At 37.4% G+C, this 16,860-nt stretch overlaps 3 protein-coding genes across 3 annotated transcripts; 2 read left to right on the plus strand and 1 right to left on the minus strand.

Annotated features, from left to right (window-relative positions):
• The first annotated feature begins 3,896 nt into the window (after positions 1-3,896).
• LOC105960435 (18.2 kDa class I heat shock protein) lies at positions 3,897-4,763 on the plus strand. Its single transcript, XM_012984608.2, has one exon. It carries the CDS (start codon positions 4,065-4,067, stop codon positions 4,545-4,547), a length of 483 nt encoding a protein of 160 aa, XP_012840062.1. The 5' UTR covers positions 3,897-4,064; the 3' UTR covers positions 4,548-4,763.
• A 1,450-nt stretch (positions 4,764-6,213) lies between these two features.
• On the minus strand, positions 6,214-6,771 carry LOC148770069 (auxin-responsive protein SAUR21-like). Its single transcript, XM_088819806.1, has one exon. The coding sequence runs from the start codon at positions 6,644-6,646 to the stop codon at positions 6,380-6,382; it is 267 nt and encodes an 88-aa protein (XP_088675932.1). The 5' UTR covers positions 6,647-6,771; the 3' UTR covers positions 6,214-6,379.
• Positions 6,772-7,293: 522 nt separating this feature from the next.
• On the plus strand, positions 7,294-7,825 carry LOC105960437 (auxin-responsive protein SAUR21). Its single transcript, XM_012984610.2, has one exon. The coding sequence runs from the start codon at positions 7,407-7,409 to the stop codon at positions 7,671-7,673; it is 267 nt and encodes an 88-aa protein (XP_012840064.1). The 5' UTR covers positions 7,294-7,406; the 3' UTR covers positions 7,674-7,825.
• Positions 7,826-16,860: the final 9,035 nt, after the last annotated feature.

Consider the following 16,860-nt stretch of genomic DNA (forward strand, 5'->3'; position numbering starts at 1 on the left):
GCCTATTATTCATAAAAGATTCACTATATGTCTATGCAAACCTAGTATAAATAAAGCATTCAATAACAAGTCTCGTAAACGGCTACCTAAGGTATTATCTGTATGTCTACGATAATACATGCAATCAACACACACATTCGGTGAAAAACTACTCGAAGGCTCTTCTATCCCTGTTCTAATTATTAAAACGATCTGTCAATCAATTCTAACAATAACACATAGCAACATAAATTAGCTACGTTCATGCGCTAAATAAGATCAAGATAGAAGAAATAATCGAAGAATTAAACTTGCATAAAAGTCGAAAAAGAGGTTCGAATTACCACATAGGGTTCCAATAAAATCCTAGAATAAAAACTTAGCTACTCATGTTCGGTACGAAAAACATAATAAAAATACGAAAAATCATAAAAGCTAATAAAAGAGGAGAACTATGATGAAGAGTCGTCAAGTCTTCGTCTTCGTTCTTGTGCTCCTTGATTGCGTGTAGAAAGATGAAAAATAAAAACCTAAAGATTAAAGATAAAAAGTAAAAGATAATCCTAATTGTGTGCTTGTGGCCTTTAAATAGGGTGCAAAAATATAATAGGGCGGGTTTCCTTGTGTAATTAAACTTCCTTCACTGCGCCCCTACATCCATCCGGACGGCCGTGCGAGAATAGGCTTTAAAATCCGGACGGCCGTCCGGTCCTTGATTCTCCAGAATTCTGATTTTTTTACTTTTGGCCCACTTTTTCTCCGAACTTGCAGTTTTAACCCCAAAAGTTGCCAATTCTTCAATTTGCACCTAAAATACAAATAATAACCATATTAAGCACCAATTATCGTAAAAACACATCAAAAGCTCCAATTAAAAGGTACAATTAAGTGTATAAATATACACTTAACACTCAACATAAGTTACAATTGTTGATTGTGTCGACATCTTAATAAATTATTATTTGTGTTGACAAACCTGCAAGAAAAACAAATATATTTAAAGAGCTTGAAATCTCAACAGAAGGAACAAATTATTGGTGTGGCGTCTTTGTATCCATTGTAATCTTGGTTCGTGATTTACTAATCATTGGGTCAGGGTTCGATAAACTTGTTTCTTTAGGGGATCTTGGGGTTTCAAAACCATATATTCTTATTGGGTTTCGTCACATGTCGGCGTAGTTCATATCACTTGGGTGGTTAGCGGTGGCTAGGGTTTTTGGTAGGAGGCGATTGGGGTGAGGAGTAATTGGCGGTTTGGTCTAAAATTCTTAGCATTTTGAAGCTATGACCTCCAAAAGAAAGAGCTCGACGAGAGGAAACCAACGGTAGTTAAACCATCGAATTTCGACCACCGGAGAGAGATATGACTCCGGGAAGCAACTTCGCCGGTTGGAGATCTATGGGGGCCGGATTTTAATATTGGAGTTGAGAGAGGAAGAGAGAGACGACTGTGAGTGACTAGGGTTTAAAAATGATTATAAAAGGGCATTTTAAGTACATCAGGGTGGGCTAGGGGGGTCTATCAAATTAATTTCGAAATGAAGGAGTACGTACAAGGATGTAATTAGTTAGGTGATTAGTTATATATCAATTAAATGTATATCTCAGCGCAAATTTGGGGCCGGTCGGATCAATCAAATGAGCTGATTGCATCGACAAACGCGTCGGTCACGTTTAATAGTGGCCGAAACTGAGCTAAACGGTCTCTTTTCACTGCGAGCGCATGGACAATGGGGCTTTGCCCAACTAACATGCCGACGGCGCCTGAAAGAGCTTCGCGTTCATATGCAGATCGCCTCGAAACTCATCCGAGTCAAAAGTTATCAACGCTTTAAGCCGCTACGGTACAAGTTTTTCAACATAAAACCAAATTGTGTGCATAGATTTCAGGTGCGATCATACCAGCACTAATGCACCGGATCCCATCAGACCTCCGAAGTTAAGCGTACTAAATAAGGGAGGTCTCTAAAATAATCGCTACAATATATATATGGATAATTAGCTAGAACCCCCGTATTTGGAATTTATATAGATGGGGTCCATTTTATTAGTTGATTATAGCTATAAGTCACTTCATCAATAAATGTAATATAAATTAAATTAAATTATTTTTCTATTGACATTAATACCCTTAGTTATTATTTATATTAAGATAATTAGTTATGGAAAATATGAATAAAATATCACATTTCACTCTCCATTTAACTCCTCTCTCTCTCCTCTCCCTCACGTCTCTCTCTAATTTAACTCCTATCTCTCTCTCTCCTTTTTTTTTTCTTTTTTTTTCTTTTCTAGTTTAGTAGCCTCACGGCTCTCTCACTCTAATGAATCTCTTGTTTGTTTTCTTATGACCTATAGTTGCAACGACGGTAAAATGCAAGTTCAACCAAAAAAGCTTCCAATTATAATATGCACACATTTTCATCAATGCATATTTACAATATCAAAACGCATCATAGAATCCCTATAGAAAAATACAATGTTCGAAGTTGCAACAACGAGATACAAAAAATACAATTACTATTGCAATATGCAATACATAATGAAACAGTAAAATACAAAAGAAAAAAGCTACACACACATTAACTTTAATACGAGTTTACAAAGAGAACCAAAAAATATTTCAAACATTTCATAGTTATTCCCAAAGAAGAAGAAAAAACTAATATTAATTTGCAATAACGAGCTGCAAATTAAAATATGCAGAACTGCCAAAGTGAAATTGAAAACCGTCTAAAGGGACAACATCAACAAACTTCACGTTGCAAACAACAACATAAAAAATATAAACTACAACAACATCAACAAAATAGTGGCAACAACAACCAAATAAAAGTATGCAAATAACCATATCCAAATGTAATTGTCAACAATAAACTGCAAAATGCAAACGATACAATGACAATAAGTTATTTTCAACAAGTATTTTGTTATGATAGATGAAACCACTTGTTACGACACCAAACTGCAAATATTACAGTAAAGTGCAACTTATACTATGATAACAACAAAGTCGAAATGAAATATAATATAAAAGCAAAATATGCATCATATAAGTAAAATCCAAAATAAAAAGCAAAGTGCAAAAAATACTATGCTAAAAACAAAAAAAATCCAAACAAAAACCGATAAAATGTTGCAATTGACATAAAAAAATTATATAATAAAAAACAGCAAAATCAAAAGCAAGAAACCAATGATTTTCACATAAAACAAATATGGTAATTGGGGTCGAAGAATCAATATATCAACATCTTTGAATCCATTGATGAAAATGTTCATGACAATTCGTGCATAAATTGCCGTTAAAAACATAAAAGAACAGACATAAAAGAGCAAATCACCTGAACTTTTTCCATCTTTAATCATTATCTCTGTTTTTTTTTTTTTTTGTTTTTTTTTTTTTTTTGAAATTTACATCTACGAGAATAACGATTAGAAAAATCAATTTTACGATTGTTTCTAGGATTACAGTATTTGTTTCGCATAAAAAGGGAGAGAATTTTTTTTTCTTTCAGAGATTCAACGATCGAGATAATCGCGGCCCTATTTTTGCTAGATGGGTTCACGGGGAATAAATTTGCTATTTATTGATTTAAGAATAAAAATTTCCTATGTTATTTAAGGGTATATCAGCCATAATTAATTATAGGGGGTTCTAATAAAATTGGACTTATATACCTACAGAATCTAGTAACGGGACCTATAAAAAATTACCTCAATATATAATACTACAAAATAAATGAAGTGGAAAAAAACCCCGAAATGAATTCATAATTATGGATAAAGGTGATGCAGATGGATTGTAGTAAGATTGGGCTACAAAAGTTTATCCAGTTATGAGCCCAAAATATAAAGTCAAGGCCCAAGCAAAAGAACAATGAAGTATTTTCTAGAACATGTTCGAAATTCGTTTGGCTCTCGAAATTTCAAGAATTTGCAAGAATCGTCTGATCACCCATCTAAATTATAAATACTCATTCTCCAACCAAATCCCCATCGAAAACTAGAAACTCAGTTATCTGCAAACTATCAAATTCTTCATCAACAACCAAATCATCCATCCAGTATTATTTTTTGAAGAAATGTCTTTGATACCAAGCTTCTTTGGCAACGGCCGCCGTAGCAACATTTTCGATCCATTTTCATTGGATGTTTGGGACCCATTTGAGGGCTTCCCATTCTCCTCCGCCGTTGCCAATCTCCCTTCCTCCGCCAGAGAAACAACCGCGGTGGCAAATGCTCGGATCGACTGGAAAGAGACGCCGGAGGCCCACTTGTTTAAAGTGGATGTTCCCGGGCTGAAAAAGGAAGAAGTGAAGGTTGAGGTTGAAGATGGCAGTATTCTTCAGATAAGCGGAGAGAGAAGCAAAGAGCAGGAGGAGAAGAACGACAAGTGGCATCGCATCGAGAGGAGCTCCGGCAAGTTCATCCGACGATTCAGGCTGCCGGAGAATGCAAAATTGGAACAGGTGAAGGCGGCGATGGAGAATGGGGTGCTGACTGTGACGGTGCCGAAAGAGGAGGTGAAGAAACCTGAGGTCAAGTCCATTGATATCTCTGGTTAATGTTTTAATTTTGTATTCCAGTAACTTTTGGTTTGGTTTGTGTGGTTGGTTGTAATGAATGATGAATAATTGTTTTTATGTTGGCGTATATTTGGTAGTACTGTATTTCTTTTGAATTTTGTATTTGAGCAAGTTTTTGAAATTGTTTTAGTACTGTATCACTCACTATGTATAACAGAAATTCCAGAACTGGTAAGTAACAAATTACATTTTAAACTCTTTTCACATTAATTCATTTCTATATGTTAAAACTCTTTTTATCAGTACCTTTTTCAGACCTAGAACATTGTGAACATATTATGGCATGGGTAAATAACAAAAATCTATCTTGTTTGAATAACTACAACCACCTTCCTTCACTACGAATTATTTTATGCAAAAACTTCCTCTTAAATTATTGAACTTGTAAGACAATATATAATTGATGGTGATTGTAAACTCTCCCTTGTAATTTGATTTTCCATTAGGAGTGACGGTTTGCCCCTTTTTATTAGTGAATAAACACTAACTGTCTCGTGTAATAACCAATCGAGCAGAAGATTTAACAAAAGATGAAATGAGATTAACCAAACCGTCAAGTGCCACACACTAAGAACCACCCAAATCATTAAGACACCAAACTCTCTCCCTCATTTCTTCTCACCTTCTCTTCCCACAATCACTCTCATAATAGCCTCTTCAATCTCACCTCTCTCCATCCAACATTTCTCCATTTTGATCCCTATTTTCCAAACACCATCCACATACGTCGAATTCACCATTTGATCGCCGAAAAAAGGCGAACAAATCATCGGTACTCCTTCGCAAATACTCCCCAGCGTCGAATTCCATCCACTGTGCGTCCAAAATCCACCAACTGCAAAATGAGACAGAACTTCACAATACAACTCCTCTCCGTAATCGAATCCGAAACTGGAGGTTCATTCCCGTTGCGTTCCGGGTGTTCCAGCGAACCATGGTCCCAATAATTCATGTTTAATTTTGTCATTGTTAAGTAGAAAAATTCAGAAATATTTATTTAAAGCGTGCTTATAATTAAATTATATTATTATTTTTTAACATGTGGATAAAATATAGGGCAAATCCCAATTTCCACCCCTCTTGTACCACTTTATCCCATTTTACTTACGATTGCATTGATTTACCCCTATGTACTGCTTAAATTGTCCCAATGTAGTCCGCGGCATTAGTTTTTAGATTTCTGACCTTGACAATGTTTGATCAAGGCTGGAAAATTACAAAAATGACCATGGCTTCTCCCCTTTCCATTGTGTTGTCCCTTTGCCAAACCTTCGGACCTCAGGCGTCATCGGCCTTAGAGATTATGGGATGAGCTAAAGAGATAAATAGGTGAGAAATGAGAGGTCTCTAACTAGAGTTCCTTGCAAATTGATGCGATTGAGATCTACGGCTGCCACAACTGTACGTATGGGATTTTGTATGAAATCTCGATAAATCAAACAAAAGACACCTTTGTAAGAACAAACGCATGATTTGGTGACTCCGATTGGGTCGTCTGTAGTGGCTAATTCCATGCCTGGAGAATATTTTATGCTCTGGTCGGGATGCAGAATATTTTATGCTCTGTAGTGGCTGATCAAGATTGATTTGAACGTACTGTTTAGTTCATATGAAATTAGTATTTCCAACTCAAACAACACAGTACTTTTGCATCTTAAAATGGTTCAAAGATTTTCGTATATATATACTCTAATTCTGTGCTTCTATACATTTTTCTTCTATTGATAAACCCTCATATTTGTCTACAAAATGAGAACATACAAGAATAACTAATTTTACAAAATCGTGATACTCCTAAACATGTATATCGATCATGTTCTGCTCAAACGAGAGGTTAAATCAATAAATAGATCTTCAGTGCAAGGAATAGTGATCCCACCCATCGGATGATGGAATCCAAATTCTTTTTCGGCCTGGAATAGCAATTCTTGAAACAAATGATGGTTTAAGTACGATAATGGAATAACAAATCGCTTTTTCTCGCCCTCCCCAACATAAACAGCCAAATGCCCTTTTGGAACTTCAACTGATCTTCTTTCGTTGGATAATGACCGTCTCAAAATTTGACGGATTGCCATCTTAGTTTGTGTGAAGTGAATCTTGCTTAGCTCAAGTAAAAACGAAGAGGTATTTGAAATAAGTGAAAGCTGAGAAGGATAAGAGTATTTTGATCAGGAGTTGTTGTTTGTAATCAAGAAACGGTGTTGTATATATAGGCTAGAAAGAAATGATGAATTGTTGAGATATCGACATAACACGGTCAACATAAATGTGGTTGCTCTATGAAACTCGAAAAAACACACGCATATGAAAGCACATGGATTTGTCTTTAAAAAAATGAAATGAATTCAAGCCAACAAGAATTTGTGTGATAGAAAATGTTGTATCCTACCAACTCTGGCAACATGGCCCCTTAAACCATCATCTCAACATCTCTATTTATTTCGATATATCTACTAATTAGGCCATCTTATCCTAAATACCACATTCAATTCAATGTGACGTTTTCTTGCTGGTGGTGTAAGTGTTAGGGATGATATATAATTCATTATGTTGCTCTAATTTATGGACAAAACCATGTGATTTTTCATGTGCTTTTGTTTCTCTAACATCTCCAGCCACCACATATTCTTTGGTTTTTTCATCACCATTCAATCCAGCTAATTTGGATATACCATTTACAAGTTCATCTATATATATGTTTATACGTCACATATCTAAACTCACAGCCTGCAGCCTTCAACTTCTCATATTTCACTTGCTTCATAAAACTCTCATATACTACTTCATTGTCTTTCATTTTTGGCTTCACAAAAGATTAATTTTAACAAAGAATCGATGGCTATTCACAAAATTCTAAGGCGGTCTTTATCGGGTGAAAAAAGATCAACTGAAGTTCCAAAGGGACATTTGGCTGTTTACATCGGAGAAAGTGAAAAGAAGCGATTTGTAATTCCATTATCGTATTTGAATCATCCTTCCTTTCAAGAATTACTATGTCAAGCTGAAGAAGAATTCGGATTCCACCATCCAATGGGTGGACTTACTATTCCCTGCAGTGAGGATTTATTCGTCGATCTAACATCTCGCTTGAGGAGAGCATAATATATATGCTAGGTTTTAGAGCATATAAATTTTGTTAGCTAGATTCTTTACATATTTTGTACACAGAGAAGATACTTTGTCGGATACAAAATGTATTCCCGCACAAATTAATCGTAATACTTTAATACATGGATGCCTTATCTTCTTACAAATTTTTATCAGTATTTCTAGTCCTGCCACCATGGATAGTTTGTACTTGTTAGAATATAAAGAAGACAAGTCACAGGGAATTTCATGCAACCACAAAAGAATCCCATAGGAAAGCAGCCAAATAATAGTTTATAGCCGAGTTCACTCCGCGAGCAGTAAGAACATAGTGAACTATTTGTTCGCCGTTTGCTAAAGAATACTGTGTTGTCGCTGTAATTCAAGCATCGTAAGTATGTTTGAAACCAAATTCAGTCATTCTGTTTTTAACCACTGAAAAAGAAAAACATATTGAACTTGAATACTCGAACTTGAGTATTATCTTTAAAGATTTTAGTTATTATATTGGTAAATTTGTAGTCTTTTATTTACTCTAAGATTTACCTATTGGATATGCTATTGTAGCTGTAGGAATTTTTTCAGCTAATGAGCTATATTTATCTCAGCCATTGGAGACGGGTTTTTTTTTTTTCTCTCTGTCGACAAATACCATATTTACTAAACTTGAACTTAGACCTTGCAATTTTGTCTTGGAGATAGTACAAATTGAAATTTGTGAAACCACCATGACAAACAGCAATAAATCAAATAGTTTCATAACTTTTCACCAGTGAGGATACTGGAATAATCACATCTTCAGAAGGAATCTGTTGGGGCTAAATACCTAACACGCAAGTGCACGTATCGCAAACAAGTAGTAAAAGTGGACTCGTGAGTGTCGGATGTCGATCCCACAGGGAATACTCAAATTATCTAATCCTAAGTACCAAATTCTAACAATTATGATTTTTATCCAGCCTACTTAAGGTTGTGAAATTTAATCAACTAAATAATTAAACTAATTATAAAAACAAATAAACACGCGAGAATATCAATAAAAACGGATCTAGGATTTTATCTTCCCCCTATGCGATAGTTCATCACCCAATTAAACCTCTATCATGTAAGTCACGATTCCCGATTATTAACCCAAGACACTCAATTACTCATAACCCGCTGTCGCGTGTATTATGAGTCTATTATTCATACCCGATTCACTATATGTCTATGCAAACCAATTATGAATAAAACATTAAATAACAAGTCTCGTAAATGGCTACCTAAGGTATTATCTGTATGTCTACGATAATACATGCAATTAACACACTCATCCGGTGAAACTACTCGAAGGTTCTTCTATCGCTGTTCTAATTATTAAAACGATCTGTCGATTCAATTCTAACAATAACACATAGCAACAAAAATTAGCTAGATTCATGCACTAAATAAGATCAGATAGAAGAAATAATCATGGAATTTAAACTTGCATAATATTAGAAAAATAGGTTCGAATTACCACATAGGGTTCAAACAAAATCCTAGATTAAAAACTTAGCTACTTATGTTCTCTACGAAAAGCATAAAAATACGAAAATTCATAAAAATCGAGAAATAAAAATAAAAAGGGAGAACTATGATGAAGATTCGTCAAGTCTTCGTCTTCGTTGCTCCGTTCTCTTGCTCCTAGATTGTGTGTAAAAAGATAGATTCCTAATTGTGTGCTTTTTTGGCCTTTAAATAGGGTGCAAAAATATAAGAGGGCGGTTTCCTTGTGTAATTAAACTTCCTTCACTGCGCCACTTCCTGAACCCGGACGCCCGTGCGAGAAATAGCTCTGAAACCCGGACGGCCGTCCGGTCTTTAATTCTTCAAAGTTTTGATTTTTTTACTTTTGGCCCATTTTTTCTCTGAATTTGCAGTTTTTACCCCATAAGTTGCCAATTCTTCAATTTGTACCTAAAATACAAATAATAACCATTTTAAGCACCAATTATCGTTGAAACACACCAAAAGCTCCGATTAAAAGGTACAATTAAGTGTAAAAATATACACTTAACACACCCCAAAACTTGAACTTTTGCTTGTCCTCAAGTAAAATCAATTTATGAGCACAAACCTCGACTATACATCTCATTACATAGGTCGATTTGATCAACTTCGCGTTTTTAGAACTTGCAATTATGATGACAATTCCTAGGTATTCGTAAGCTTAACATTCAACGGCACTTAGTCACTTACTATCACCAAAAACCACAAATCATACAATTGCTTCAAGTATCCAATATTTGCAAATTAAAGATAGAAAGAATTTATACTTACATGCATATATTTGACTCCAAATACTCACACATTTATTCTACTCAACTAATATTGAACATTAAGCTATTGGGATCATTGGGACTTTGTGGCTTTCAATTGCAAGGCTCTTTAGTTCGAGGTAGGAAATATGGGTATATGTGGCTATTGTTCTTGAATTGAGGTGATTACGCCGAAATTTGAAATATAAGCGTTGAAATAATGAAATCACCTCTAAGGACTTTAAGTCAACTCGATTCTCAAAAGTTCAAAAGTCTCCACTTTTGCTTTTGAGGCAATGGATCGAGCTTTCAAAACAATTCAACAACTAGTCCTTACTTCTCCCTTCTATTTTCTTCTTCTTCTTTCTCTCTATTTTTTTTTTTTTTTTCGTGGAAGAAGAAGAAGGACCTTATAAAAATTTTCAACCGAACTCCAAGGGGTAATTTTTCAAGAATCTCCATCTATTCTACCTTATACACATTGGCTAAAAGAAAGAACACCTTTTCTCCGAGGCTCAAATCAAGGTTCTAAAGATAATTTCGATAAAAAGGTCGGCTTGAAAGGCTCAAACGATTCAAAGAAGGCCCAAATCATATCCCAAATTACTCACTACTCAATACTTCGAATCATAAATTTCCTAAGGTGAGTTTTAAAACCGAACAAAGCATGATTTAGCACAAATAAATTCCAAATTTAAAATACAAAACATTCAACCAAAGCAATCCACAAGGTGTGATTCCTAGCAATAATTCACTTCTACGTTCCGTTGAATCGAAAGCTAAATGAATATCTACTCCTTATCAACATAAAACAAGTAATCTCATCATCAAACATTGACCATCTCCCATCATCATAATTCATCGATGTGTCGATCCAAGCAAAAAAAAAATTTAAACTTTTTTTTTTTTTCTCATGCCATTTTTTTTTAAATAATAAAACGACAACTAAAACAAAAACTAAAACATGCAAACTAATAAACAAGTAAAACACAAATTAAGCGCACATAAAAGAAAACAAATAGTTAACCAGCCCCAAACTTAAAATTCACATTGCCCTCAATGTGATTCGCCCGGAGTTTAAGGATAGAAAACACCTGTTTAAGCGTCTGGACCATCATCGGGTTGCTCACCAACTCCACCGTGCTCATGAGCATCACCATCTCCCTCATCCTCCAATAGCTCGGGTACCGGCTCAAGAATCAGTGCGGACAATGGTTCCGGTTCGGCGCACTCGGGCGTACCGCACGCCAAATGGCGCACAATGGCTTGGAGCATCTTCCCCGACCACCGTTGAAGAGATTCGATTGTGCTCACCTTGTGCTCCACCGTGGCAAGCCGATTTCTAGTAATGACCAACTCTCGCTCCATTCTTCTTTGAAAACGGCGGTCCGAACTTGTGCTTGGACCCTCGGGTGGAGCTAATGGTTGGCTATCGACGGGTTGCTCGCCACCGTGGATGGGTGCCTTGAATTGTCGGGCCGCAAGGTTACTCATCGGCTTCCGAATTTGTGTGATAATATCCGTCGTTTTGGTTGGGACCTTCGCCTTCTTGCATAGGCCGGTAACGAGGCAAGGGAAATAGAACCCTTTGGAGTTGTTGATCATGGAGATCCAAAAACGGTCGGATATGATTTCGCCATTATTGATCGGTGTGCCCTTTAAAATGTAATATGCAAGAGCACACCGTTCATGGTCCACGTGAGTCCATGAGCGGGTGGGGATGAGGTCGGCGCATATGAAAGTAAGGCATGCCTTGCCTATTTGGTGGATGCATTTCCACTCCAACTCGTATTCCTCCTCGGTGGAGAATTCGGACCAAATTGGGGGCCCATCACACAACACCTCGCCGAGTTGATCTTTTGTTACCGCGAGTTGCATTTGTTCCCAGTTGAATGGCTCATGTCGGACGTTGTAGAAGGAGTTGATGGCCTTGGCACTCCAATCGACCCGCTTCCCTCGAACCGTGCTCGTCTTCCTATCCGAAGTTAGGAGAATACGGGTGTTGGCGTAGAACTCGCGGACCAAAGATAAGTTTATCGACTCCGCCGGTTCCAACAATGATTGCCACCCTCGTCGTAGGAATTCTTGATGCAACGATGCACATTGCGGTAGGGTGACCTCATATGCGCGCTCCGTCACAAGTTTCTTCACTTTTTGTTTTTCAAAACGAACCTTGGCGCCTTCGACACAAAATGCATCGTCATCGGGGGTTGGAATTTGATAGGCTTTCTTGCCCTTCCCCTTGCCTTTTGAAGTGCCTTCGCCTTGTGAGGTGCCCTCCCCGTCATGTCCTCGTTTCCCCATGATGTGAGAATGCCTTGTGGAAGGGATTTGAAGTGAATTGGTGTGCAAAATTTCCCCCAAACTTGACTCGGGCAAATCGTCGAACACCTTGTGGGCGGTCCTTGTTGAATGGGTTTTTAGAGAAATTTGCACCTTTCTTGAATCCTCCCTGCACAAATCAACAACAATCCACCGTGTTTGAGTATTATATGTGTGTAATTGTGAATTTTCGGTGAAATTTGTCAAAGAAAAGGGAAAATTTTGAAAGAAGAAGGTTAGGGTTCGAAGTGGGGAAGAGAGAGGAATGGGAATTGTGAAAATTGTTGTGTAGAAAACCCTTCTTTAATACGCACTGTTTTTATTTCGCACGGCCGTGTGACCTCTTGCACTGTTTTTTCGGACGGCCGTGCAAAATTCAAAAGTTGGGCAGTAGGTTGCTGTTTCTCGGACGGCCGTGCGAGAATTCAGTGTAAATTCCGCACGTCCGCGCCCCTTCTCGATTTTATACAGTAGCGTCTCCAAATCTCGGACGGCCGTGCGAGAATTCAGTTATTTGTTCGCACGGCCGCGCCCCTCGCCGATTTTATACAGTAGCACCTCGATAATCTCACACGGCCGTGTGAGATTTCTGCCTTTTTTCTTGCACGGCCGTGTGAATAATTGCAGAATTTGCAATTCAACCCCTGAAAAATAAAATTTTCTTATTAGTGTGCATGCTTTTTTTTTTTTTTTTTTTTTTTTATAAATAAAATAAAAACTAAAACTAACAAAATAATAATAAGAAAAAAATTAAAATAAAATAAAATAAAATAAAGAAAAACAAAATCTCGGGTTCCCTCCCGAGAAGCGCTAAGTTTACAGTCTTCAGCCGGACTTTGTCTGCTTCTTTGTTCAAGCTAACGTGACCGAAGTCACTAGGCGATTGAATTCCCCTCCCCGGTAATGCTTGAGGCGTTGCCCATTGACTTTGAACGATTTTTCGGTTTCGGGATCCAATAACTCGACTGCGCCGTGCGGAAATACTTCGAGTATAGTAAACGGTCCGGACCATCTTGACTTGAGTTTTCCTGGAAACAACTTTAGACGGGAGTTGTGAAGGAGAACCAATTGCCCCTTTTGAAATTCTCGATGCAATATCTTGTTATCGTGCCAACGCTTGGTTTTTGATTTCACGATTCGTGACCTCGGCTTGCCCGTTCGTCTGAGGGTGGTAGGCCAATGCGACCTTGTGCTTTACACCATACTTGGCCAAGAGTGTTTCGAATTGTTTATTGCAAAAGTGAGTGCCTCCATCACTAATAATTGCTCGTGGTGTTCTAAAGCGGGTGAAAATCTGTCTTTTCAAGAAAGCACAAACCACTGCAAAATCATTAGTAGGAAAGGCGGCCGCCTCAACCCATTTAGATACATAATCAACAGCCACTAAGATGTATAGGTTATTGAATGATGGGACAAAAGGCCCCATAAAATCTATTCCCCATACATCGAAGGGCTCTACTTCGATCATTGTATTTAATGGGAGTTCGTGCCTCCTTGAAATATTACCAACTCGCTGGCATCTATCACAACTTGAAACAAAATTATAGCAATCTTTAAACAAAGTTGGCCAAAAGAAACCTGATTGAAGCACCTTTCTCGCCGTGCGCTCACCTCCATAATGTCCCGCATAATGCGAGCCATGGCAGTGAAAAAGTATATCTCCTTTCTCGCTTTCCGGTACACATCTTCGAATGACTAAATCGCTGCATTGTCTAAACAAAAAGGGTTCTTCCCAGAAGTAGAAATTCACATCGTGTAAAAACGTTTTTCGTTGATGAAAAGTGAGCTCAGGTGGAAGTACATGGCTAACTAAATAATTCACAAAATCCGCATACCATGGTACTTCTTGATTATCAATAACAAGCAATTGTTCATTCGGAAAGTTTTCATTAATGCAAATTGGATCTTCTAATTTCGTTTCTAGCCTAGATAAATGATCGGCTACTTGGTTTTCGCTACCCTTACGATCACGAATTGCCAAATCGAATTCTTGCAACAATAAGACCCACCTAATAAGTCTAGGTTTTGCTTCTTTCTTTTCTATCAAATATTTCAAAGCCGAGTGATCCGTGAAGACAATGACTTTTATGCCTATAAGATATGATCTAAATTTTTCGAATGCAAAAACAACTGCTAGCAACTCTTTTTCAGTGGTGGTATAATATAATTGTGCCTCGTTTAGAGTTTTATTAGCATAGTAAATTGAATGAAATTTTTTATTCTTTCTTTGACCCAACACGTCACCTACCGCAAAATCATTAGCATCACACATAAGCTCAAAAGGTTCATTCCAATCGGGCACAACAATAATAGGAGCAGTTACTAACCTTGTTTTCAAGTCGTCGAAGGCTTTGAGGCATTCGTCATTGAAATCAAATTTGACGTCCTTCTCCAACAAATTGCACAATGGCTTGGCAACCTTGGAAAAATCCTTGATGAACCGCCTATAGAATCCCGCATGTCCCAAAAAACTTTGAATCCCCTTTACGGAAATTGGTGGCGGTAATTTCTCGATTGTCTCGATTTTTGCTCGATCGACTTCTAACCCTTTCCTTGACACCTTGTGTCCTAGCAAAATTCCTTCTTGCACCATAAAGTGGCACTTTTCCCAGTTGTGCACCAAATTTGTCTCTTCACACCTGCGAAGAACCTTAGCCAGTATTTGGAGACAGGTATCATACGTATCACCGAAAACAGAAAAATCATCCATAAAAATTTCAAGACCACATTCAACCATGTCCGTAAAAATTGCCATCATACAACGTTGAAAAGTAGCAGGAGCATTGCATAAACCAAAAGGCATACGTCTAAAGGCAAAAGTACCAAAAGGGCAAGTAAAAGTGGTTTTGTCTTGATCCTCGGGAGCTATGGCGATTTGGTTATAACTGGAATACCCATCTAAAAAGCAATAAAATTCTTGACAAGCTAGCCTATCAAGCATTTGATCAATAAAGGGCAAAGGGAAGTGGTCTTTTCGAGTGGCTTTATTCAATTTTCTACAATCCATGCAAATTCGCCAACCCGTTACTGTCCTAGAAGGGATTAATTCATTTTTTTCGTTTTTTATAACAATCATTCCCCCCTTCTTGGGTACACATTGTATCGGACTAACCCACGCACTATCGGAAATAGAAAAAATAATACCTGCGTCTAACCACTTGATGATTTCTTTCTTCACAACTTCCTTCATGATGGGGTTCAATCGCCTCTGTTGTTCCACTGAAGATTTATGGCTCTCCTCCAATATGATCTTGTGCATGCAAAAAGTTGGACTTATGCCTTTGATGTCGGCAATTGTCCATCCAAGTGCTAGCTTGTGCTCTCGCAAGACCTCCAAAAGTCTCTTTTCCTGTAGACCTGTCAAAGATGAAGAAATAATAACAGGTAAGGTCTCATGAGCTCCAAGATATATATATTTTAAATGAGATTGTAAAACTTTAAGCTCAAGTTTCGGAGGTTCGATCACTGAAGGCTTAAAAGTGACAGATAACGGGAGCTCCGTTTCCAAACTTTCAAAGCGTGGTCTTGACAGCGGCTTTCCCACATAATTGTTCCGTCACTGCTTCTTCCTCAACTGATGTTCCTACACTCAAAGATGCTTCCAACGGATCCGCAATTAAAGGTTCAACAAAATCAAAATTCAATTGATCTAACACATCAAAAGCAAAACATTCATCACCCTCTTGAGGGTGCTTCATTGTACGGAAAACATCAAATTTAATCGTTTCATCCCCCAAAGACATAGATAAAATTCCATTATACACATCAATTATATTTCTACCCGTTCTCAAAAAAGGTCTTCCCAAAATCATATGAATTTCTTTATCTTCTTCCATATCAAGAACTACAAAATCTGCAGGAAAGATGAATTTATCTACTTTACCTAACACATCCTCTACTATTCCTTTTGGGTATATGAGTGATCTATCGGCTAACTGTAAAGTCACAGATACCAATTTTATATCTCCTAATCCCAAACTTTGAAAAACTGAGAAAGGCATGAGATTAATGCTCGCACCTAAATCTATGAGAGATTTTGCAAAGAACTTACCTCCGATAGCGACTGAAATCGTAAACTTACCCGGGTCTCCAAGCTTTGGTGGAATTGGGCGAGTAAGAATGGCACTGCATTGTTCGGTTAAGGCTATCATCTCATGTTCACCGAATTTCCGTTTCTTTGATACCATGTCTTTCAAAAATTTCACCGAATGAGGCATTAGTTCAAGTGCTCGAGTAAAAGGAATATTAATATGTAATTCACTCAATTGCTCAAGAAAACTTTTGTAATACGACTCATTCTTCGCCTTTATCTGGCGTTGAGGATAAGGTACCTGAGGGGTCGGCTTAGGTGCAACGACCCTTTTCTCACCTGGTGGATCTGTCAGAGTCATAACTTCTTTTTCTCGTTGCTCTCTGTTAACCACAAATTTTTCGAGTCTGCAAAATATAATAAAAATACAAGACAGGAAAATAGGGAACAAATAATTTATTAATCAAAACGATGTGGATTACAATCTTCGTAATTCCCCTGATTCTTCTCTCCTATTCTAATTTTGATTCAAGGGCTTAAAAGCTTGTTCTTGAATCGAACATATGATTTC

Source organism: Erythranthe guttata, chromosome 6, assembly GCF_056151865.1.
Source record: "Erythranthe guttata isolate IM_541 chromosome 6, IM_541, whole genome shotgun sequence".
In the NCBI taxonomy this organism is placed as follows: domain Eukaryota; kingdom Viridiplantae; phylum Streptophyta; class Magnoliopsida; order Lamiales; family Phrymaceae; genus Erythranthe; species Erythranthe guttata.